Source organism: Notolepis coatsorum (genome assembly GCF_963971535.1).
Source record: "Notolepis coatsorum genome assembly, chromosome: 13".
Taxonomy (NCBI): Eukaryota; Metazoa; Chordata; class Actinopteri; order Aulopiformes; family Paralepididae; genus Notolepis; species Notolepis coatsorum.
The window spans coordinates 9,902,761-9,928,905 of record NC_140177.1 but is presented as its reverse complement, the minus strand read 5'-3'; the positions used below and the strand labels follow the sequence as shown (position 1 = coordinate 9,928,905).

The 26,145-nt window shown below is 40.6% G+C and overlaps 1 protein-coding gene across 1 annotated transcript in view; it reads right to left on the bottom strand.

Moving 5' to 3' along the window:
• Positions 1–1,675: 1,675 nt before the first annotated feature.
• The window catches only part of LOC311238898 (uncharacterized protein), a gene marked incomplete at its 3' end in the record, with an annotated part of 115,927 nt that continues 91,457 nt past the window's right edge, over positions 1,676–26,145 (bottom strand). Inside the window, exons 4-6 of the mRNA XM_084327094.1 lie at positions 5,984–6,058; positions 3,376–3,554; positions 1,676–1,681 (exon numbers count right to left, since the gene is read on the bottom strand). Of these exons, the coding sequence (XP_084183220.1) occupies positions 1,676–1,681; positions 3,376–3,554; positions 5,984–6,058 (260 nt within the window). The remainder of the gene's footprint in view (positions 1,682–3,375; positions 3,555–5,983; positions 6,059–26,145) is intronic.

The following is a 26,145-nucleotide window of genomic DNA, read 5'->3' as shown; positions in this document are numbered from 1 at the left end:
TAAACTTTCAATCAAGCATTGTGAGCGAGAATTTGGCCCAATAATAACCCATGCAATCAGGACATGGCGGGAAACACAAAGGAAATTTCCTAACAATCAAGTATGGCATAATCACACTCCCATATTCAATAACAATGCTCTCTTAATGGGAAAACGACCTATAAGATTCCCTGTATGGGAAGAAAGAGGCATACACTCATTAGGGGATATTTTTAATAACAAGGGCCTCTGTAGTTATGTCGAAATATGCATAAAGTTTAACCTCACCGAGTCCACATGGCTTTTTTACATACAGTTACGACTTTGTATGAGATCTCACGGTGTTCCATTACACATACCAATTGAACACCACAGATACCACAAATTTTTCTATGAAAGAGATACATTGGGAGGTTTTGTATCAGGTTTTTATTATCAATTACTAACGTCCTCGTACGAAACCCTTCAACTAGACAATGTCTGGAGGAGGGATATACCAGACCTGGAAAATGACTTTGATTGGCAAGGAGCCTGGGCAAATGTCCGACTTACATCAAGGAACCCGGATCATCAACAAATCAATCTGAACTATATTCACAGGACATACTTGACTCCTATAAGGCTGTGCAAAATGGGGCTTATACAAGACTCCAAATGCTCCCAATGTGCAAATGGGGACGAAGGAACATGTATGCACATGTATTGGGACTGCCCACCAGTTAAGGCATTCTGGGAAGATGTGTCCCAACAATTATCAATACTCGTATTTTGGAATATACCTGTACACCCCGCGGTATTGCTATTGAATGATGTTTTTGAGTTTGCAGTGAACCCACAACTAAAAAGATTGGTTTTATCGGGTATCACAGTAGCTAAAAAACTGATTGCATCACGTTGGTTTCAACCGGAAAAAATGTGCCGGAAAGTGTGGTTTCTTACATATCTTGATGTGATATATCAAGAAATATCAACAGCAAGAATTCTGGGGCTCAATGAATCCAAAATGTTAATGTGGTTAGAAGTGGTGGAGAGAATAAAAGCTAGCCTATAATGGTGATGTCTGGTTAGGAGTGAGGGATAATGGAGGTACTATCCAAGAGGGGGTCCGGGAGGGGGGGATTTGAGCTGGAGCATATGTGTGTAGGGTTTTAGAAAATAGGTATTAGGGGTATATTATATACTAACATTTATATAATTGTAACTTCGCTGGATATACACGGTATACGGTTAAAATGTTATTATTGACTATTTTTGTTTTATCCTGTTTCTGTACTTGCATATATTTTAACCACCTTTACTGAAAGTTTCATTATACATTGTGTGTTGAGTACTGACTTTTAATAAGTATTGTTTTGCAATAATAAAAAAAATTAAAAAAAAAAAAGATGTGGTCACTGCAAACAATGCAATGTGGTGGTAAGATCAAAAGGATTTACCCACCCAGTTACAAAACAGACATATACTTCTAACAGCTTTATTAATTGTCAAACGACACATGTTATTTATATACCGTCTTGTTCCAAATGTGACTCTTTTTATGTTGGTCGTACGAAACGCCGCCTACTTGATCGACTGGCAGATCATAAATATGCTATCAAAACTAACAACATGGATTATGCAATGGCTAAACATATTCATGAAGTTCACCAAAGTACCTCTGTTTTATTTACAGCTATCGGAATTGACAGTGTTCCACTCACGTCTAGAGGAGGAAATAGACAAAGAATTCTAAACCAGAAAGAAAGTCGCTGGATCGATAGACTACAGGCCACCTCACTCCCAGGTTTAAATGATTCCATAGACATGGTATCATTTTTATAGGCCAGTAGAACACTTTATTTATTTATTGTATTTATACATTGTTATTTATTGTATTTTGATAGACTACAGGCCACCTCTTTGCAGGTTTAAATGACTCTATGGACATGTTGTCACTTCTATAGGCTAAGTAGGTTACATTATATAGTAGTATTTTTTGTCTCGCATTACTCAATGATCTTACATTGTTGTTTTTCATATTTTTTTATATATTTTTTGATATTATTATTGATCTATTCTATGTTTGTTTTTGGCACATTTCCTTATGTTGTTATAATATTTTGAGTCTGTGTGTATATATACATATATAATATACAAATTTTTTATTTCTATTTAGTATTATTGTATATTCCTTCAACATAGACATAACTTATAAGTGGATTGTCTTCTAACTATGTCAAGTTGAGAATGTGCTTTGCCTTCATTCATTTGGGACCAGCTGTCCCCCATTGTAATTAGTCTCTCCCAGAGTTCTGTTTTTTCCTTTTTTCTTTATTTAGTCACAGTATTGTTTTGTCACAGCTACAACACCATGAAGAAGGCCATGTATCGGCCGAAACATGTCGGTTTTTAAAAAAAAATCTAAATAATGTAAGCCAACAAATAAAGGCTTTTTAAAATTTGTAGAGCTGCCTTGGATCTCAACTTTTCTTCTACAAACGAATCCTACCCCGGATTTAATCCAAAGAGCACCTACCGAAACAAAACAAGAACGCTGAAGCCCTCTCCATATCCTCTTTTTTGATAAAAAATATATAATTTGAAACGGGCTCATGTAGTGACATTCAGCAACTATTGGGCGAGGAGGGGAGGTTGGATGGGGGAGTGCAGGAGAATGGAGGAGAGGAATAGAGGAGAGGAATGGGGATGAGGAGAATAGAGAGGAGAGGAATAGAGGAGATGAATGGGGAGGAGGAGAATAGAGAGGAGGAGAATATATAGGAATAGAGACTGAGAATAGAGAGGAGAGGAATAGAGGAGAGGAATAGATAGGAGAATAGAGAGGAGAGGAATGGGAATGAGGAGAATAGAAGAGAGGAATGGGGAGGAGGAGAATAGAGAGGAGAATAGAAGAGAGGCATAGAGGAGAGGAATGGGGAGGATGAGAATAGAGAGGAGAGGAATAGAGGAGAGGAACGGAGGAGAGGAATGGAGGAGAGGAATAGAGAGGAGATGAATAGAGGAGAGGAATAGAGAGGGGAGGAATAGAGGAGAGGAATATAGGAGATGAATAGAGAGGAGAGGAATAGATAGGAGAGGAATAGATGAGAGAAATAGAGAGGAGAGGAATAGAGGAGAGGAATAGATAGAGGAATAGAGAGGAGAGGAATAGAGGAGAATAGAGAGAGGAATGGAGAGGAGTGGAATAAAGAGAGGAATGGAGAGAATATAGAGGAGAATAGAGAGGAGAGGAATAGATCGGTTCCCAGCAGAGAGCTACCATGTGAATGACTTGTGTTCCCAGCAGAGACCTACCATGTGAATGACTTGTGTTCCCAGCAGAGACCTACCATGTGAATGACTTGTGTTCCCAGAGACCTACCATGTGAATGACTTGTGTTCCCAGCAGAGACCTACCATGTGAATGAGTTGTGTTCCCAGCAGACACCTACCATGTGAATGTGAATGGCCTCCTCCCTTCAACAGGCGCACAAACTTCTCCACGACCAGGAAGGCCACGATCCCGGCCAGAACCCACAGGCCGACGGACATCATGTGGTCGTGAGCGGTCCCCGTGGAGAAGCAGGAGAGACGTTCTGTATGAATAACATCTCAGCCACAGACTCATACCCCCCCCGACACTCAACTAACCGCCTCGGACAGTCCTTCATACCAGCGGCCATCAGGCTCCACAACAGTGGGCAGGGACTGCTGCCAGACATCCAACTAGAACTAATAGGAACCCAAGGAGGACAATAACACTACCTTATGCATACTGCACCTTATGTGAATACTGTGATACTGTGAATACTGTATATTTCAGTTAGTTAGATAGTAAATTATAACACTACCTTATGCATACTGCACCTTATGTGAATACTGTGATACTGTGAATACTGTATATTTCAGTTAGTTAGATAGTAAATTATAACACTACCTTATGCATACTGCACCTTATGTGAATACTGTATTTTTTCAGTTACCGGTAGTTAGATAGTAAATTATATTGACTTATTTGTTTACACTGCTTGTGTTGTTTTTACTACCTCAGTGTTTCCCCTACCATTGCCCCGCCAACCGGACGCCCCGCCCCTCCAGAACAAATATATTTAAAAAAAAATATATATAATTTTTTTTTATTAAAGTTTGCTTTAATCAGCTAAATTATAGCTAAATTATACATAAATCGGTTTTCATATAAATCAATCTTCACTAAGACATTAAACCGGTGGTGCAGCGCGGTCTACGGAGACGCAGAAACCAAATCCATTCCGAGACAAGTATAATAAGTGTGTGTGTGTGGGGGTGTGTCAGTGGAGGTTTCTCTATGACAACACGTGAAACACAAATTCACTCATAATTCATAATTATTATTAATTTACATATACCTTTATATATATATATATATATATATATAAACAAAAAAAAACTATATATATATATTTTTCTTTTTAAATTATTATTATTATAATTTTTTTATTATAAATGTTTTCCTCTGTAAAAAAATGCCAAAATTGCCAATGGCAATTTTTAACATAGCGGCTCTGCAGCTATGCTTCTAGCAAAATCCAGCATCCAGCCCCGCTGTTTGCAATGGGAGCAGGAGTCTCGACTTGGGACTTATTTTATTTGGAATATAATGACTTTATACGCAAAAGTAGCCTAGTTTTAAGTTAAAATATTATAAATCTACATGCCTTGAGGATGTCATTCTTTATATAGCCAATATTGCACAGTGCAATACTCCAATTCAGCCATTGGCAATTCAGCCGTTGGGTGGGGGGGGCGCTGTTTGACGGGCCTGTGACCAGACCTGAAAGAGCCCCTGCAAATCCACTGCTGCAGCCGTCCTCCCGGCTCCCGCTGCAGCCGTCGCTATCATAACACTACACACATATCGTAATGTTTACAGCAAACTGTAGTTGATCACCAGGTATGTTTTATTAACGTAGAATAATTCATATAAGAAAAACGATAGGGAAATATCTTACCTTTCTCCACTGGTTAAAAATGCCAGGAACTGAAATTGAAACTTGCTGTGCGCCGCGGTGATATGTGTTTATTATGAAATGACAATTGCGTGTTGACACGCCCACTGCGCGAAAGCCTCCTAAATAACTTTTTCCAGTTTGCACATATCTATTATCTATGACTAATTCTATCTATTTTTAGGGGCAAATGCGATTGAAATAGTCGCGCTGTGACGTCATTGCTATTTTAGAGCTACTCTACCGGTTACACGGTATAGTCAAAATCCATACCGTAGAGCAAATTAATACCGTTTATACCGTATACCGTTTATACCGTCCACCCCTACCCTGATGTAAACAAGACGAAAGTCTTTCTCTGGTCTGCATCCCCTTAACAATTGTGTGTATTGAGCCGTACTGTATTGTACCCATTCTGCAATCTGTTAATAAAGTTTTCATTCAATCAATCACCTTGTTAATATTTATTCACCTAATTTATGTGCAATCATTTCATTTCAGCTCAGTGTAGAGAAATGCACCGATACTAACAACCGCCTTACTAGTAGTTTTGGGGGCCTACCACCCCCCCTGAAAAAAATCCTAGGTGAAACACTGTACCTGTTGCCAAATTTCCCTCGGGATAATAAAAGTATTTCAATTCTATTCTATTCTACAGGAGATCCAGGGTTTAAAACATGCAGGAACAAGGAATTACGACCCTTCCCACGTTTCAGTGTTGCAACCTTCATTAGATAATTAAGCAATATTTCTCAACAGGGAGGACTATACCGTGAGACTTGGTAGTAACCAGGTTAGTACTATTTTTTACTATTATTAGTGAAGAGTTTTATTTATCCATTTGTATTTTTTAACCTTTTCACTGCCACACGACAGCCGGTTAACCCTTTCACTGTGACAATACAGAAGGTTAGCCCTTTACTATCACACAACCGACGGCGATGCTCCATCATTAGCATCATTAGCTCTGCGGATGCTAAAGGGTTAAATGAGAGAGTGTTCCACCTCTACCACTCGATCCAATAACAGTTCCATACCGTGGGCGTGGTCATGTGACTCTTCACTGGCGTGTGAGTGGCCAGGTCCTTCATCTCCTGTGTGAGAATGGGGTGCTGCAAGAACAAACGAGAGGAAAAGGTCAAACAGATCATATAATAATAAACTTTATTTGTGTTTACTGCTTGATGCACTACAGGGCCAGGCTGTACACGCTATCTCAGCCAGGAGGGACTATATGACACTAGGTGGAACTAGGCACTACTGTCTGTTCAAAATAAATGAAAAGAAACCTACACTGTAAAAAGTAACCAGCATTTCACAACATTTAACAGTATTATCTTACAGTAACATATTGTAATTAAGGCCTCCTGTAATATCCCAACAAATACATGTAAAAAAGACAGTATCTTTTGATTTCACATTATATTATTCTTATTTCACAATAAAATACCGCAATCAAAATCCTCTGTAATATCACATCAGATGTTGTAATCTCACAATAGCATACCAACATATCACATTATATTATTCTTATTTCACAATAAGATACCGCAATCAAAATCCTCTGTAATATCACATCAGATGTTGTAATCTCACAGTAGCATATGAATATTTCACATATTGCAATCAAAATCCTCTGTAATATCACATCAGATGTTGTAATCTCACAGTAGCATATCAACATATCACATTATATTATTCTTATTTCACAATAAGATATTGCAATTTTATACAAAACAAGACGAAAGTGTTTCTCTGTAATATCACATCAGATGTTGTAATCTCACAATAGCATATCAATTTATCACATTATATTATTCTTATTTCACAGATGTTGTAATCTCACAGTAGCATATGAATATTTCACATAATTTATTTATTATTTCACAATAAAATATTGCAATCAAAATCCTCTGTAATATCACATCAGATGTTGTAATCTCACAGTAGCATATCAACATATCACATTATATTATTCTTATTTCACAATAAGATATTGCAATTTTATACAAAACAAGACGAAAGTGTTTCTCTGTAATATCACATCAGATGTTGTAATCTCACAATAGCATATCAATTTATCACATTATATTATTCTTATTTCACAATCAAATATTGTAATTTTATACAAAACAAGACGAAAGTCTTTCTCTGTAATATCACATCAGATGTTGTAATCTCACAATAGCATATCAACATATCACATTATATTATTCTTATTTCACAATAAGATACCGCAATCAAAATCCTCTGTAATATCACATCAGATGTTGTAATCTCACAGTAGCATATGAATATTTCACGTAATTTATTTATTATTTCACAATAAAATATTGCAATCAAAATCCACTGTAATATCACATCAGATGTTGTAATCTCACAGTAGCATATCAACATATCACATTATATTATTCTTATTTCACAATAAGATATTGCAATTTTATACAAAACAAGACGAAAGTGTTTCTCTGTAATATCACATCAGATGTTGTAATCTCACAATAGCATATCAATTTATCACATTATATTATTCTTATTTCACAATCAAATATTGTAATTTTATACAAAACAAGACGAAAGTCTTTCTCTGTAATATCACATCAGATGTTGTAATCTCACAATAGCATATCAACATATCACATTATATTATTCTTATTTCACAATAAGATACCGCAATCAAAATCCTCTGTAATATCACATCAGATGTTGTAATCTCACAGTAGCATATGAATATTTCACGTAATTTATTTATTATTTCACAATAAAATATTGCAATCAAAATCCACTGTAATATCACATCAGATGTTGTAATCTCACAGTAGCATATCAACATATCACATTATATTATTCTTATTTCACAATAAGATATTGCAATTTTATACAAAACAAGACGAAAGTGTTTCTCTGTAATATCACATCAGATGTTGTAATCTCACAATAGCATATCAATTTATCACATTATATTATTCTTATTTCACAATCAAATATTGTAATTTTATACAAAACAAGACGAAAGTCTTTCTCTGTAATATCACATCAGATGTTGTAATCTCACAATAGCATATCAACATATCACATTATATTATTCTTATTTCACAATAAGATACCGCAATCAAAATCCTCTGTAATATCACATCAGATGTTGTAATCTCACAGTAGCATATGAATATTTCACGTAATTTATTTATTATTTCACAATAAAATATTGCAATCAAAATCCACTGTAATATCACATCAGATGTTGTAATCTCACAGTAGCATATCAACATATCACATTATATTATTCTTATTTCACAATAAAATATTGTAATTTTATACAAAACAAGACGAAAGTCTTTCTCTGTAATATCACATCAGATGTTGTAATCTCACAATAGCATATCAACATATCACATTATATTATTCTTATTTCACAATAAAATATTGCAATCAAAATCCTCTGTAATATCACATCACATTTTGTAATCTCACAGTAGCATATGAATATTTCACATAATTTATTTATTATTTCACAATAATATATTGTAATTTTATTAAAAAAACAAGACAAAAGTCTTTCTCTGTCATATCACATCAGATGTTGTAATCTCACAATAGCATATCAACATATCACATTATATTATTCTTATTTCACAATAAGGTGTTATATATGGTTGCTAGGGTGTTTCTAGGTGGTTGCTAGGGTGTTATAAGTGGTTGCTAGGGTGTTTCTAGGTGGTTGCTAGGGTGTTATAAGTGGTTGCTAGGGTGTTTCTAGGTGGTTGCTAGGGTGTTATATATGGTTGCTAGGTTGTTTCTAGGTGGTTGCTAGGGTGTTATATGTGGTTGCTAGGGTGTTTCTAGGTGGTTGCTAGGGTGTTATAAGTGGTTGCTAGGGTGTTTCTAGGTGGTTGCTAGGGTGTTATATGTGGTTGCTAGGGTGTTTCTAGGTGGTTGCTAGGGTGAAAAGCATGGTGAAGAGGTCGTGACCCGGGTGGGCGGGGTCTGCCATGATCTTCCTCGCCCTCCTCAAGGCCCTGGAGGAATGTAGGGACTCGAGGGAGGGAAGGGGGCAGCCGATCACACTCTCCGCTGATCGTATCACCCGCTGCAGCCTTGTCCCTGACCGTGGCTGCAGGGAACCAGGTGATGATGGAGAGGGTGAGGATGGACTGGATGATGGCAGTGTAGAACTGGACCATCATAGTCCTCTGCAGCCTAAACTTCCCTAACAGGGGAGCCTATATCATTGGGACAGGTCTCTGCTCATCAGCAAGGAAAGGTACTGCTTTGGGGAGAAAGTATATCATCTATCACTACTGCCACCAGGTGTGGGAGGGTGCGGGTAGTATTAGGAGAAGTGTGGGTGTGTGGGGAATTACTGCGAGTCGCCCTGGAGGGCAAGAAGGACCAGCTCACTACCCCTAGGTTAGTAAATCCTATAGGCCCCATCCACCACTCTGCTAAAGCTCCACTCTACTCCTGCACTAAAGTCAGGGATTCAGTTGGACTCAGATCTGCATGCTGCGTTCCCCCTACCTGGTGAAAGTTCATAGGGATAATCCACCCTGCTACACAAACATCTCAAAACAAACTGGTCAGACTACATGCTTGACCTTACTCCTAGAACCCACCTCACCCCTGCCCACTTTGACAACCTAGGATGGCTTAGAGACGACAGAGTACAGCAACATGCAATGGGCCTGGTACCCAGATTCGGCTCAATCAGGGACTAAACATGTTTCGCAATTATGCCACATCAATGTGGAACGCCCTACCCAAAGCTGTAAAGGAATGTGAATCACTACCCACTTTCAAAACCACTCTCAAAGAACACCTATACGGGAGACTGCAATTCGAAACTGGCCCCTGTAAATGTCCTAACCCAACCCCCTCCAATGTACAGTAAATTACCAAACATGGTTTTGTCAATATTCCAATGTGCTTGTATACAGTTGTACAGTGTCCACCCACCCCTCCTATACCCAACCTACCCAACCCCCCCACCCCACCCACCCAACCACCTCCAATGTACAGCCCCCCCCCACCTAATGTACGGTTTCATAAATGTATAGATGTAGCAGTACTGTCTGTATGTCATGTATGTGTGTGTGTGTGTGTGTGTGTGTGTGTAAATGAATGAACCGAAATATGTAGTTTGCTGATAGATACACAAAATGGGTTTATTTATGTTGATTTAATTTGGTTGTGTTGATGTTTCCATTTTTGCAAAATGCATATTCTGTTTGTTTTACACAATAAGTCTATTGGTGTGTTGTGTGTGTGTAGGGGCAGGTGTAGAAGATTTTCGGCCATGGTATTTGGTGAATTATATGTACTGTTGGACTGTGGTAATTCCATGTACGAATAAATAAATGATGATGACGATGTATGTCCTGATGAATTGAAAATGGGGGACCCTGATGTAAACAAGACGAAAGTCTTTCTCTGGTCTGCATCCCCTTAACAATTGTGTGTATTGAGCTGTACTGTATTGTACCCATTCTGCAATCTGTTAATAAAGTTTTCAATCAATCAATCAATCAATCAGTACCCGTTCTGCACCTGCGTATTGGGGGCCACTATATAATGCATGATGAGACTTGTCTAGGCTGCCTGCACACACACCAGCTTCCTGGGCGGGCGCCTCCCAGAATGCACTACACCTGTACCTCGCCTCCCAGAATACCTGCAACCTTCCTCCATTGTTGTATCAGCGTGTGCTGTGTCTCTGCATCGTTAATCGACAATAAAACGTGAGTAGTGCATGATAAAGTCAATGGTGGATATTATTCTGTATCTATGATTTCGATTGCAAACGCCAGCGGAGTAGTGCTGTGTTCGTTTTTTACATGGTTATGCGTTTTTACACGTTATGCGTGCCTGCTGCTAATGTTAGCTGTTAGCTATGTCTGACCTCTGTTGGGTAATGCAACGTTGCCTACCAAACAACGGGACCACTGTGTTTTTTTTTATATTGCTCCTGGCTGTTCAAACTAATTTTACCGTGTGAAAGAGAGGAAAGTTGGTTCATTTCCACAAACTACCAGTGAAAAAGTGTTGTTCTGAACTGGAGCTATAGTATAGCCAGCCATTTAGCTACCTGGCTACCTATATAGCTTCAGTTCAGCTAACTAGCTACATGCAGCATTTAGCCAGTGATGGGCAATCTACTTGGAAAATGTAGTAAGCTACACTAGTTACACTCGATTAAATATAGCTCAACTACAATGGAAGCTATCCCCAGATAAATGTAACAAGCTACACTACAAAAATAGCACACTACTTTTTTTTTTTTTTTTTTTACTTTACTTTATGATCAGGTTTCCACCAAACAAATACAGTATAGGCAGGCAAAAGAAAGTTCAGTTTGTTTATGAAACAAGCCCTCGGTCTGGCTTTTTGTGTCATCATTTTAACATGAACTTGTATTATGTACAAAATGTTAATAAAGTATGAGGAAATAACTGTGGAAACGTAATAAATAAAAGGCCAAATCAATCAAATAAACACTAAAATATATACTCTATTGGAATGGAGACTTTTCAGCACAGGATAAACTGCCCACTTTATCAACCAAAACTTCTTCAATATCAGAATTTTAACTAATAATAACTGTCTTACTGAATTTTACTATTATGCTACCATGTCTATACTACCACCAACTATGCTGTCTATACTACAGTATGTACTCGGAGTATAACACTCAAGCTCGACACTGCTAGACAAACAATACTAATTTATAGACTATTTGTTTCCTGTGCAGTACACCTGAGATTAATCACCTCATCCAGTACTGTTTGACATGAATTTATGCGTCGTTCCCTGTGTTTTTTTTCTTTCCTCTTGCCTTCCTCCCTTGTCCTAGGGCCTGCCAACTGATTGCCTGCCTGAATCTTTCCGGCCGACAAGGCGTACAGGACAGTAATCTGCACTGACGTCTCCCCAGATCCATGCACGGATTGCTTCCTGGTTGTATAGGTAGGCCTATATGCAACACAGATCGTAGTTTTTTTTTAAAAACTTTGACCAGTCAGCTGGTTCTTTTTAGCGTTTATCGTTTTTTTTTTTTCTTCGCATTCATACTTGGTCAAGTTCGACCGACAGAAGCAGGCTGAGAGGGTTCAGATGGGGGGAAAGACACTCTGGGAAAGGCACGGCTGCCGTCCGGGATTCGAACGCGCTCAGCCCCAGATCCGCGCGAGCGCGTTTGTCCACGGCGCTGAAATAGCACTCGCGGTACGTGGTGAGCTACTGGAGCTCCCCCCACACAGATCGTAGTTTATAGACTATATTTGTTTCCTGTGCAGTACACCTGAGATTAATCACCTCATCCAGTACTGTTTGACATGAATTTATGCGTCGTTCCCTGTGTTTTTTTTCTTTCCTCTTGCCTCCCTCCCTTGTCCTAGGGCCTGCCTACTGATTGCCTATGCCTGAATCTTTCCGGCCGACAAGGCGTACAGGACAGTAATCTGCACTGACGTCTCCCCAGATCCATGCACGGATTGCTTCCTGGTTGTATAGGTAGGCCTATATGCAACACAGAACGTAGTTTATAGACTATTTGTTTCCTGTGCAGTACACCTGAGATTAGCCTATAGTATACGTTCATAATCTGCATGCAAACTGTAATCTCTCCTTTCTCTGGTTTCCTTTTTTCTAGGTCATCAGAGAGGTCTTTAACATACAGTATCCTGTTCAGTGGCATCTTGTTCAGTGAGGCAGCCAGGCTAACCAGTGTTCAGTGTGAGGCAGATGTAATGATTGGGTATGTAACTATAGCACGCACAACAATGTTCCACTGTAAATATATTCGATGTCAGCATGTGTCTGAGAGTGTGCATACCTTTGTCCAGCACGCGCAGCTCCACAGTAACGCCCCCAATTATCGTTATCAGTGCGGGATACCTGACTGCTCACAGAGGTTCAGAAAACACGCAGCACTGAGATCTCATATATATAGGCTGCATAGGTGCTACCTGCAAGCTGGTCAGCCGCCTAGACCTAGATCAGCTCTACCACCTGACACATCCTTGAAATGTGTGCTTGAGGCTTGTGCATTTAAGTGTGACACTTTAGCCTCTCTTATCAAGCATTTGAAGACACACATAAAGGGAGGAATGGAATCGCCATGTCCATTTAGAGGTTGTGATTGCAGGTTCACAAACGTAATGACTTTTGCTTCACATATTTCCAGGAAACACAAGGATTCAGTTTTAGATGACTTGGTACTAGACAAGTCTACAGAGTCATTGCCAGAACCCAGTCAGACGTATTCAGAAGCTGCTGGTGAACATGATGAACCAGAAGTGCCATTAGCTGTGGACGAAACCCTTTTTTTACATAACCTTACACTTTTCTATTTGAAATTGCAATCTAAGTGTTAGGGTTTGACACCGACCCCAAACGCAACGACACAAGAGAGTAGGATTCAGAGTTGCCAAAAACAAGGGCTTGTTTATTAAGACTAAATAAACAGCACAGACTGGGAAGAGTTCAAACAAAGACTGGAATACAAGCAAGGATGAATGTTGCTGCTCTGCAGCTTCTCCCGGGATGGTAGTCAGGGGAAGCAGACGCTGACGTCAGAGCCGCTCTGCAGACCTCTCTCGGCAGAATCTCCGAGGTGGTTGCGGGACCGAGAGAGAGAGAGGGAGCGAGTTAACTCAGAGTGCAGGTGGAACAGAGCAGGTGAACAGGAGAGGTGACTTGTACCCGAAAACAGAGTTATCCAAGTGACTGAATCTTCGGTGTAAATACACACTGTGAGTAACGTTCCAAACACAATCCCAAGTGATAGATATCTTCGGTGCAAAATAAACACTGTGAGCGAAGTCCCAAAATACAAATCCAATGTGATAATATCTTTGGTGTGTAAACACACAGTGGGAGATGTTAGGCCAAAATATTATCCCAATGAAACAATCCAAAAAAGGCTAAACGCTGGGTGAGTGACTGTCTGATAAAAAGCTGGAAATCTTCAGTGTTATAAAAACACACGAAAAACGGAATTGGATCAAAGACAGTCATAAAAAACTCACCCAGGCGTTGTGCGTAAAGAGCGTTGGAACAGAATGGAGCGAGCGCGTCGCCTCGGGGAAAGGGTGTCCAAGAGGAATGCTTCTTGAATATCCTGGAGGCAAAGCACAGGGAAACAACAGCAGGCAGCAGGAACGGCGAATGCAACAGAAATATCAAAACGATCCAACAAAACTTGAATGGGGAACGGGGTATAAATAATACGGGAAATGCTTAATTGACAAGCAGTGACAGCTGAGGGATGTGATTGATAAGCGTGTGGACGGGGGAGAACCAATCAACGACGTCTCTGGGAAGAAGCGTGTGAATAGGGGAATGCAATGATTAACAGAAAACAAAAGGAAAAACAGAGCGAGTAGGCTTAAAGGAACAGAGCGGGTGGGAGAGCAGCGGACCAATCATCACAGTACTTCAAGAAGCCCGTGGTGGGGAAAGAACCAAACCTTACACTAAGCTACTCTTACCGGCAAGCACCATACAAACCATTATTGAGGACTTTCAAATTGCTCATGAACTTGGCCTGTCTCATACACTTAACGTTCTGAGTGAGAAATTGAAGAAACTTGGAATCCCTCAGGCCACTATAAGCAGCATGGTTGATGAAGTGAACAGAGATGATCTACTCACACTTTTTAACAAGGGAAGACTCAGTACAGATACAAAGAGGAAGTCTGCTTTTAAAGAGTGTTTCAACCATGTTCATCCCGTGCCTTTGCTCTTGGGCAATGATGAAAATGACAAAGAATGCTTTGCTCAGTATGTACCTATACATGAGACATTGGTGACACTGTTCAAAAACGAGTCTCTACGAGAACAGTATAACATGACACGTTTGCAGCAATCTACTGATGCTGTCTATCAGGATGTCAAGGATGGAGAAGGATTTCAAAGTAATCCAATGTTGAAAGCTGACCCTTCCTCACTTGGTTTGATACTGTACCAAGATGCCTTCGAGGTTGTTAATCCACTGGGCTCAGGGAAGAAAAAGCACAAGGTCTTAGCTGTTTACCTAACCCTGACTGACATCTTGCCTCACAATAGATCTTCTATAGATCAAATGCAACTTGTTCTCTTATGTAGGGAGCAGGACTTTAAGTATTTTGGGCTAAAAAAGGTTTTTGCACATCTGATTGAGGACCTCAAAATCCTGGAGGAGAGAGGTGTAGTCATATCTGATGGCACTGTACTAAAGGGCTCTTTGGTTGCCATTGCAGGAGACAACTTAGGATCCCATTCTATTGGGGGATTTTTAGAAAACTTCAGTCGATCTAAATATTTTTGTCGCTACTGTCAGGTACAGAGAGAGGATTTTGTGAAGAATCCAGTGTTGTGTGGTGCCACAAGAACGGTCCAATCATACACAAGTAATTTGCAAGACCTGGAAACTAGTACCACAGACTCTGTATGCGGTATCAAGTTTGACTCTCCTTTCAACCAGCTTTCTCATTTCCATGTTTGCCAGCCTGGCCTCCCACCATGTCTAGGCCATGATTTATTTGAGGGAGTCATGGCTTATGACCTTCCTTTATATATTCGCCATTTAGTCCAGGAGAATCATTTTACTTACCTGCAGTTAAATCGGTGCAAAAACAAGTTCCGATATGAAGGGAACGATGGTAGGGACAAACCAGCAGACCTCTCTCCCAGCAGTGACAAACTAAGTGGGCATGCAGTTCAAAACTGGTGTTTCCTTAGATTACTCCCTCTCTTGGTGGGTGGCAGGATTAAAGATCCCTGTGACAATGAGGTGTGGCAGCTCATTTTGCAGCTGAGAGAGATGGTTGAGCTTATCTGTGCACCAGTCATTACAGAAGGCCAGGTAGCATATCTGAAAGTCATCACAGAGGAGTACATATGCAACAGGAAAAGGCTCTTCCCCAATGCCCCCCTGAGGCCAAAGCATCACTATATTGGCCATTATCCAGATCTAATCATCCACTTTGGCCCACTTATTCGCCTGTGGACTCTGCGGTTTGAAAGCAAACACACTTTTTTCAAACAGTGTGCCAGAAAATTGCACAATTTCAAAAATCTGTGCAAAACACTAGCAGAGAGACACCAACTCCTCCAGGCCTACCTGAGTGCGGGAAACTTGTTTCCTCCTGTTATACAGGTAGAGAAGGGGACTGCCTTTTATTTGGATGATTACAACAACAAGATCAGGGCATCTGTAGCCAGTTGTCAATTTGAGTCTCAGTCTGCAGTGGCTTGTAACAATGTTACAGTCAAAGGCACAGACTACAGAAAGGGGATGTTCATCTTGTTTGGGAACAGTGATGAAGGACTTCACATGGGGAAGATTATGCTGGTCATTGTTGCCCAAAACTCTGTCCACTTTGTCTCAGAGAAACACATTTGTGTGAAGTTGATTGACATGGGTGTGTACTGTGACTTAGGAGTGGCCCAAGAGGATTACGTGTGCATTAAGCACAAAGATGTACTGGACTACTATCCTCTTCCAGCATACAACGTGCACGATCAGATGCTTATTGCGCTCCACCATTCTTTTCCAGGAGCAGTTTAAACAGGAAAGGGAGGATATGACAGACGTGAGGACAGACGTAAGTGGAGCAGGATATCAAGTAACCTTAAGATAGTTGATTTTGTATTGTTGATTGTATAGCGAGCACATGTTGGCAGTTAACCGCATATAGTGCACTGCAAACAGACAAGTAGGGAATATGCACAAACTGATTCATGATTGACCCTAATCAATGAGACTAGGTAATGGAAGCTATAAAGGAAGCAGTTTGGTCATATTTACCGGGCCTCCCTGATGACTTACTGACCACCCTACTTGAGGATCTTGGAGTGGAGAGTGTCGAAGATCTGGCCTTAATGGAGAGGGTGGATCTGGTCCGACACCTCAAACCAATCCAGTGTCGGAAGCTGATGGATGGTCTTAAGAAAGGTAAATTCATATTTAGACTTGCGTGACACTTGGAACTATGCCCTTGGAACATTGGCATAACTGTTTTTGTCCCTTCTAGGGTTAGTAACCCTTAATATGGAGGTGCTCCCTCCCCATCCAATTGCTTCAAGTTCCCCAACACATCCAATTGCTTCAAGTTCCCCAACAACAAGCTCTGTGAACACTCTGTCCTCTCCGAACACCTCTATGCAATCATTCACGCACTCTCTGTTGTGCAGCCCCCCAAGCACTCCAAACTCTTCACAGCCTGGCAGCGCATGGCATGTAGACTTTTGTGTCAACTGGAACCGGATGTCAACAGCCATTCAACGTGCAGTGGAAAAAGAACAGAGACCAAAGCCAGATGAGAGAAGGGCCTTTGTGAACGCTTTGGTGGATCAGATGATGGAGCACGAGCACAACCCAACCAGAACCACGTGCCTCAGTATCGTCCGAACAATTGTCAGGAGCCATCCTGACACCTTTGCTGACATTAGCAGGCGAGGTGAAATGGTTGGAGACGGATGCCACTCTCTTCTCCAACAAGTAAAAACAAGAGTGGAGTATAAAAGCAGGAACAACACTCTGGCTAGACGCCGCAGAGGCAGAGAGGAAAGACGGCCCACTCGCGTGGCAGGAGAGTCCAGGCTGACGAGAGGTCCTGTTGACCAATACGGGTAGGGGTGGCAAAACAAACGGCGCCAGTGTCCTCTCCATTCACGCTCGCAGCAATTAGGGGTTAAAGTGGCACTGCCAATGCTAGACTAACTTAGGTTATTTGGATTGAATGTTTAAATTATGTGTAGATTTTTTTTTAATATAATTTCTAGGGCTGTCCCTGACTAAGGATTTGGATAGTCGACTATGATTGGCCAAAATGTGCAGTTAGTCGACAAAAATAAAATAAAAAGTAGAATATATATATATATTTATATATAGTTTTTTTTTATCATTCCATTTGGGCTGTGGGGGGTGCTTAATGTCTGAAGGCTTCTTGTCCTCTGCAAAAGCATGCAATTGGTCCACTGATGGATACATCTTGATATTTGTCTAGTCTAGTGTGTTCATTAGATGGGTGAAATCCTCTTTCAGTGCTTCTGTGCCTGTTTTCGTAGGCAGTTAGCCTCTGGTATGCGTGCCATTAGCGTTAGAGGCCTTTTTTCTTTTGGAAAGAATGATAAAAAAATATATATATTATAATTTTTCTTTTTTTATGTATTCCACTAAGAGGTTGCCTATGATTCCTTCCTATCCCTAGGTGTGTGAGGTGGGGCCCAGCAAGCTTACCGGACGGGGAGACAGAGGAAACCATGGCGGCTTTGAAAAGGGATCTGCGGAACATCTACTCAGGCATGCAATCTACTTTACTTTTGGTGAATTGACACCATGAATAAATATCCCACATTAAGCAAAAAGGCCACCTTAATATTCAGAATGAGTAATACAATTAAAGGTTTGCCACTCAATTTCTCAGATGTGGCAACATCAAATCTAATTGTTGTTACTTGGTTTGTATGTCTGTACACAGAGGAAGGGATGGGTGGGACAGCGAGAGCAGAACTTCTGATGGAGAGGACCTACGTCATCCTGCGGCGTTACTTGAATAAAATGCCTGCACCAACGATGGTGGCGGTCAAAGAAGAATGGCCTTTTCTCTTCTCTCAGACGGGGCTTTTCTCCCACTTTGGCCTCCTGACAGACACCGATGTCCTTCAAAAGATCAAAGATGCCCTGTGTCATCGAGGACGGACCATCCTGCAGTTCTGCCAGAAACTGGACAACACGAAGATCAGGGATGTTCTGGCCAGATATCATCCAGAGGTTTCGGAGATCAGTGCCTGCATCGTCCTGCTCCTTATGGTGTACTTCAAGGAGCCTACGGAGAAACTACTGCTCGAAGTTGATGTACGTTTATTTAAATATTAAAATATTTGAAATGCGAGTGATTACATTAGGGGCGACTGAAGCTCAGTTGGTAGAGATGGTCGTTCATCGACCGTAGGGTTGGTGGTTCGAATCCTGGCTCTGACTGTCCGCATGTCGGAAGTGTCCTTGAGCAAGACACTTAACCCCCAAGTTGCTCCAAATGGGCCGAGCTGATGTGTGGTGAGCTGTAGTGCGTGGATTAGCTTATCTTCATCCTTTCATAATGTTAAATCTGCTATTGTGTGTTACTTTGTTGCAGACCTGTGCCACTGTTGCTGATGTGAATACTGCAGCACTCCCAAGCACCCCCTGTTTGATAATTCAAGGTAATAATGTTCAGGGATGAGCTTGTGTTCCTTTGCATCGAGGGGGAAAATCTGACAGAAGGCAGTTTGTGATACGGCACACATATGACGCTTATAAATAATATCCTGAGCTGGCATGTCTCATGTTCAACTTTGTCAGTGCTGTAAAGTTGAAACCTTTTTAAATCTTAGACAAACAAAACACTTTGCTTTCATGAAATATTGTAAGCCGTCATTTGAGGCTTTATAAAAGCAGCACAATGAACACAAATCTGTCAGTGCGACCTCATCTTAAATAAGAGACAGCATTGCTTGTTGTAAGAGAGGCAGAGTTGATTTGGCAAAAATATATATATATATATGCATTTTTCTTTTTCTTTTTAATAATCGAATTTTATTTTCATATTCGAATCCCATGCCCATCGAACGAAGCTTTGAAGTATTTAAGACAGCCTTAGTTCTGTGTCATGTCCTTGCAGGAATGTATACCTATCCACAACAACGCATGACGGGGTATCTGTTCATTTCAGGTGACGCAATGCAGCCTTCTGGATGGATGCTATCCATCGAGGGAGAAGTTGTGATGGGCACACACCCATTATTTTTGCATGGGGTAGCTGCTTTATTCACCAGCTACTATGTCTTCAACCTGGAGTATCCTTCCGTTGGATCATCCACACTTGAGTTCATCCAAAGGTATTTTAACACTCTGAACACATGATCAATGTCATCAGTAAGACTTATCATGCAAAGACTATCTGGCTATTAAGTCCATGCCTTTCTACAGAGGCCATAAAGTAGATTAAATGCTTCGAGTATGAAGCCTGGAACCAACTATATGAATTGGGACCACACCATCACTTGATGTTGCTGCTATCTTGTTAAGAAATTGACATAATGGTTTAATTCACATTATAGTATGGCTTCAAAATTCGGATGAGTAAACATTATGTTAGAGGTACCATGAAAAAACACAGGTGAGCACCTTGATAAATGCTGAGTCTATTTAAAACTGAAACGTATCTTTGCTTATTAACAGGTTCTTCTTGGGCATCAACCCGGAGAAAGGCTCCAGGGCAAAGAAGCGAAGCGCCATCAACCCTCAAGTGACCACCCTTTTTCGTAAGCTCATAGACTTTGAATGGTCTGCATCTGCATAGACAATCATCCTTCTCCTGTCGTCCCCTGACGTGAACACCCTTCTTCGTAAGTAAGCTCATAAACTTTGGTCTGCAAAGACAATTGTCCTTCTCCTGTCGTCCCCTGACGTGAACACCCTTCTTTGGAAGCTCATAGACTTTGAATGGTTTGCAAAGACAATTGTCATGCTCCTGTCGTCCCCTGACGTGAACACCCTTCTTCGGAAGCTCATAGACTTTGAATGGTCTGCATCTGTATAGACAATCGTCCTTCTCCTGTCGTCCCCTGACGTGAACACCCTTCTTCGGAAGATCATAGACTTTGAATGGTTTGCAAAGACAATTGTCATGCTCCTGTCGTCCCTGCGCCTCTTTTGTTATTTTGAGTGCCTCTTTTGTTCTTTTGAGTGAGTGCATAAAGTGTATTCATTAGTTCCATTTTCGGGTAAGATCTGGAAGTACTAGTTTCATGGCGACAGTGGCTCGGGAGGTAGAGCAGTCGTCTGGCAATCCGGAGATTCCCGCTCCTCCCCGGGCAGCGTGTCGATGTGTCCTTGAGCAAGACACTTAACCCCTACATGCTCCCGTTGGTGTGTGAATGGGTAAAATGTGCACAAATTGTAAAAAAAAAAGAAAAAAAACAGCCATTTACCATTTTACTTACGAATATTATTACTTTGTCTTAGTTTTGCCGTTTTGAGCAGTGTTGACCAGCAGTTTATAAAATAATATTTAAAATGTTTATTAGCAACGCCGAGCTTTCAAACCATTGCGTTTCTCTGTACGAAACTCTCGTGCAACTGTGTACCTTTGAATTTTCTCTGTGATACTTGTACAACGAGCGTTTCGCAGAGGACCAGTTCTTCAGAGTTAATATGGGATTTTCCTATGGGTCAAATGTGCACAAATTGTAAAAAAGAAAACAGCATTTACCATTTCAAGAATAAGAATATAATTCTTTGTAATATAATTCTTTGTAATAATTCTGTCTTTTGACAATAAAATCCCATAATTAACTCTGAAGAACTGGCGAAACGCTCGTCATACAAGGTGCATCAGTCAGCTAAAGCCGTTTTGAGCAGTGTTGACCAGAAGTTTATAAAATAATATTTAAAATGTTTATTAGCAATGCCGAGCTTTCAAACCATTGCGTTTCTCTGTCTGAAACCCTCATGCAACTGTGAGTACCTTTGAATTTTCTCTGCGATACTTGTACAACGAGCGGGATTTTCCTATGGGTAAAATGTGCACAAATTGTAAAAAAGAAAACAGCCATTTACCATTTCAAGAATAAGAATATAATTCTTTGTAATAATTCTGTCTTTTGACAATAAAATCCCATAATTAACTCTGAAGAACTGGCGAAACGCTCGTCATACAAGGTGCATCAGTCAGCTAAAGCCGTTTTGAGCAGTGTTGACCAGAAGTTTATAAAATAATATTTAAAATGTTTATTAGCAATGCCGAGCTTTCAAACCATTGCGTTTCTCTGTCTGAAACCCTCATGCAACTGTGAGTACCTTTGAATTTTCTCTGCAATACTTGTACAACGAGCGGGATTTTCCTATGGGTAAAATGTGCACAAATTGTAAAAAAGAAAACAGCCATTTACCATTTCAAGAATAAGAATATAATTCTTTGTAATAATTCTGTCTTTTGACAATAAAATCCCATAATTAACTCTTAAGAACTGGCGAAACGCTCGTCGTACAAGGTGCATCAGTCAGCTAAAGCCGTTTTGAGCAGTGTTGACCAGAAGTTTATAAAATAATATTTAAAATGTTTATTAGCAATGCCGAGCTTTCAAACCATTGCGTTTCTCTGTCCGAAACCCTCATGCAACTGTGAGTACCTTTGAATTTTCTCTGCAATACTTGTACAACAAGCGTTTCGCAGAGGACCAGTTCTTCACAGTTAATATGGGATTTTCCTATGGGTAAAATGTGCACAAATATGTAAAAAAAGAAGAAAAAAAAGCAGCCATTTACCATTTTACTTACGAATATGATTACTTTGTCTTAGTTTTGCCGTTTTGAGCAGTGTTGACCAGCAGTTTATAAAATAATATTTAAAATGTTTATTAGCAACGCCGAGCTTTCAAACCATTGCATTTCTCTGTTCGAAACTCTCGTGCAACTGTGTACCTTTGAATTTTCTCTGCGATACTTGTACAACAAGCGTTTCGCAGAGGACCAGTTCTTCAGAGTTAATATGGGATTTTCCTATGGGTCAAATGTGCACAAATTGTAAAAAAGAAAACAGCCATTTACCATTTCAAGAATAAGAATATAATTCTTTGTAATATAATTCTTTGTAATAATTCTGTCTTTTGACAATAAAATCCCATAATTAACTCTGAAGAACTGGCGAAACGCTCGTCATACAAGGCGCATCAGTCAGCTAAAGCCGTTTTGAGCAGTGTTGACCAGCAGTTTATAAAATAATATTGTAAATGTTTATTAGCAACGCAGAGCTTTCAAACCATTGCGTTTCTCTGTTCGAAACTCTCGTGCAACTGTGTACCTTTGAATTTTCTCTGCGATACTTGTACAACGAGCGTTTCGCAGAGGACCAGTTCTTCAGAGTTAATATGGGATTTTCCTATGGGTAAAATGTGCACAAATTGTATATAAAAGAAGAAAGAAAACAGCCATTTAACATTTCAAGAATAAGAATATAATTCTTTGTAATATAATTCTGTCTTTTGACAATAAAATCCCATAATTAACTCTGAAGAACTGGCGAAACGCTCAATGTGCAAGGCGCATCAGTCAGCTAAAGCCGTTTTGAGCAGTGTTGACCAGCAGTTTATAAAATAATATTTAAAATGTTTATTAGCAACGCCGAGCTTTCAAACCATTGCGTTTCTCTGTCCGAAACTCTTGTGCAACTGAGTACCTTTGAATTTTCTCTGCGATACTTGTACAACGAGCAGGATTTTCCTATGGGTAAAATGTGCACAAATTGTAAAAAAGAAAACAGCCATTTACCATTTCAAGAATAAGAATATAATTCTTTGTATATAATTATTTGTAATAATTCTGTCTTTTGACAATAAATGCCGGCTTACCTCGTGTAATTATTTGTAATAATTCTGTCTTTTGACAATAAATGCTGGCTTACCTCATTTGTGCGTTTGGACTGTTGTTTTTAATGTACAATAGCCTACGTGCATTTTTGAAGTCCAGCGCAGTATACTTCCTGGCAGAAGCTCACACTTTGGTTTTCTGTCATGATTAATCACGTCATCCAATAGTATTTGACAGGAAACTATTGTATGAGCTTCCTCCAGAAGTATACTGGAGCTGGGGACTATAGAGTTATGCATACCATTGTAAATTGACTGTTATTTTGCCAAATTATATAATATAATAATTATTATTATTCAATTATTTTGTTGGCAAGTCTGAAAAGTAATGCAAAAGACTTGCCAACAAAATAATTGAAAAATAATAATTATTATATTATATAATTTGGCAAAATAACAGTCAATTTACAATGATAGACATGCATAACTCTATAGTCCCCAGCTCCAGTATACTTCTGGAGGAAGCTCATACAATAGTTTCATGTCAAGATACAATAGGATGACGTGATTAAACACGACAGGAAACCAAAGTGTGACCTTCAGGAAGTGTACTGGAGCTGGACTACAAAAATACATGTAAGCTATTGTAAATACACAATACATTGTTGTAATATATATACAACAAAATAATGTGATTGTTGTGAAGGGCCAGATTAAACCGAATATATATATTTATTTATATATATATATTTAATTGTATTTGTATATTCTCTAATATTCCCTGATATCCCTTGTATATTCCTTGTACAATATGCATTGAATATCCATTCTAGCCTACTGAACATCCCATAATAGTCTCCATTCTACTATTGGTCGAGACCTTGGTGCCAGGCTGCCATACCCCTCAGACCCAGTTCAAACGTACCGCTCGACATGTACGAACAAGTCCTAGTTCCGCGTAGGAATTTGGCTACCGCACCACTAATGGGACTATTTGTTCATAGTGCGTATATATACTGCGCTACTAAAGTAGGACTTTCTTTTCAGTCCAGTTTCTTACCCTCCAATAGAGTCACAGACGTAAAGCCTCCCCGCGATGCCACGTGTGGGAGTAAGGCCAAGTTCGCCTACCATCGGTATTGAGACATCGTGTATATTAATATTTGAATAGTCATATTTGGCACTATATCGTCGAGTTGGACGTAGTCTATTAAGCTAATAATAGTCTGTTAATATATAGTGCTTCGTGCGGTGAGAATACTACCGTAGTCAGTACCCCATCGTTTCGGGCAGAGAACTGGCTGCTTACCCAGGGTGGTTGACCCTATGTGAAGCTGCACCCGAGGAGCCCCAGAGCCGACGAGCGAGTGGACCTGTATACCGGATTATTCTACCGACGACAGCCCGCCTTCCCAGGCACGGATTATGCTTTGGATACTTTGATTATTCTATGGATAAAGACCCCCGACACTACCGTGTGTTGGAACCCCCCCCCTGGAGAGGACACAAGGTGAGGAGACGCTCTGCAAGACGAGGTCTCTCCACATCTCTCCCCCGTGGACCGGAGAGAGCCGGCCCACAAAGAGTCCACCTGCTTTCATCTGTGGTCCAAGGATCGCCGGCGCATTGAACGGCACTACAGTGGGTTCTCCTGGGATACCCTTGGCCGGACGAGGCAGCTGGATTCTACCCCCCCCCCCCTCCTACTCCTGTCGGCTTACAAGCGACCGGATTAACCCCCTCTAGTGTATCCAGCCTATAATCATTAAAGTATCATTGCTGTTATTCCTTAACTATTCCAGGTCGTATATTTACCACCTGCGCCTTCAGAGATTGGACATTATCTATTGATATACCGACGAATACTCCTTGCCATAAAAGTGCATACTATTTCAATTCATAAATGTAATTAAGTGATTAAGTGTTTAGTCTACACACCATCGCTGTGTAGGCAATAAAGACTTGTTTCTAATTCGTACATTTGTGTTGGATCCGTTTCATCTACGTGAGAGTGTTCATGATAATATATTTATGCCGTGTACTGGGTGGCCGAATATTAAGTACAAAGGTAGTGGTAGTAAGTATCATATCTAGTAATACAGTCAGGGAATTGTACCCCTCAGTTACAATTGGTCCTTCGAGCCGGATGGTAATCAGTGTAATATTAATATAGTGTTATTAATATTGAAATGGCCTATGATGAACACTCCACGAAACGATCCTCCTAACCAACGCCCGCAGCGCGAACGACGGCTCCCTCAGTACTTAGAGGCTTACGCTGTCAGTCAACAACCTAGTCTTCTACTAACAGTAAACGCGGTAAAACTAGAAAGTAAAAGTATGTCTAACCCCAACGCCCAGACTACCCCGACCATAGAGGCCCCTACGGGCTCTAATGTAACTGACCAAGTTCACGGTGGGGACCAGTGGGAACCAGACATGACTTCACACCCCGCCAGTACTGAAGAAGTAGTCCCCGATGAGTCCCGGGAGGAATACAACGCTACCGAGAGAGAACTCGGCACGGAAGAAGACGGGGAGAGCACCGTGGAGATAGAGCTCCAAGGCTCCGCAAGGAGTACCCCGAGGGAAGGCTCCCCTATACAACCGCCTTCTCCCAGCGAGGCAGAGAGGACCCTACAGCAGGCCTTCCTCATCAGCCTGAACGCCGCTGCTGAACGCGACCGACTGCAGATCCAGCAGCGAAGCGAACACGAGCAGATACGTCTAGAAATAAGACGCATTCAGATGGAAGAGAATGTGGCCCGAGAACGAGCCGGTGCTCAACGGGACGCAGCGCGCGACAGACAGCAAGCGCAACTAATAGAACAGCTGATCAGACGGACAACACCCTCTCCCTCCGCCAGAG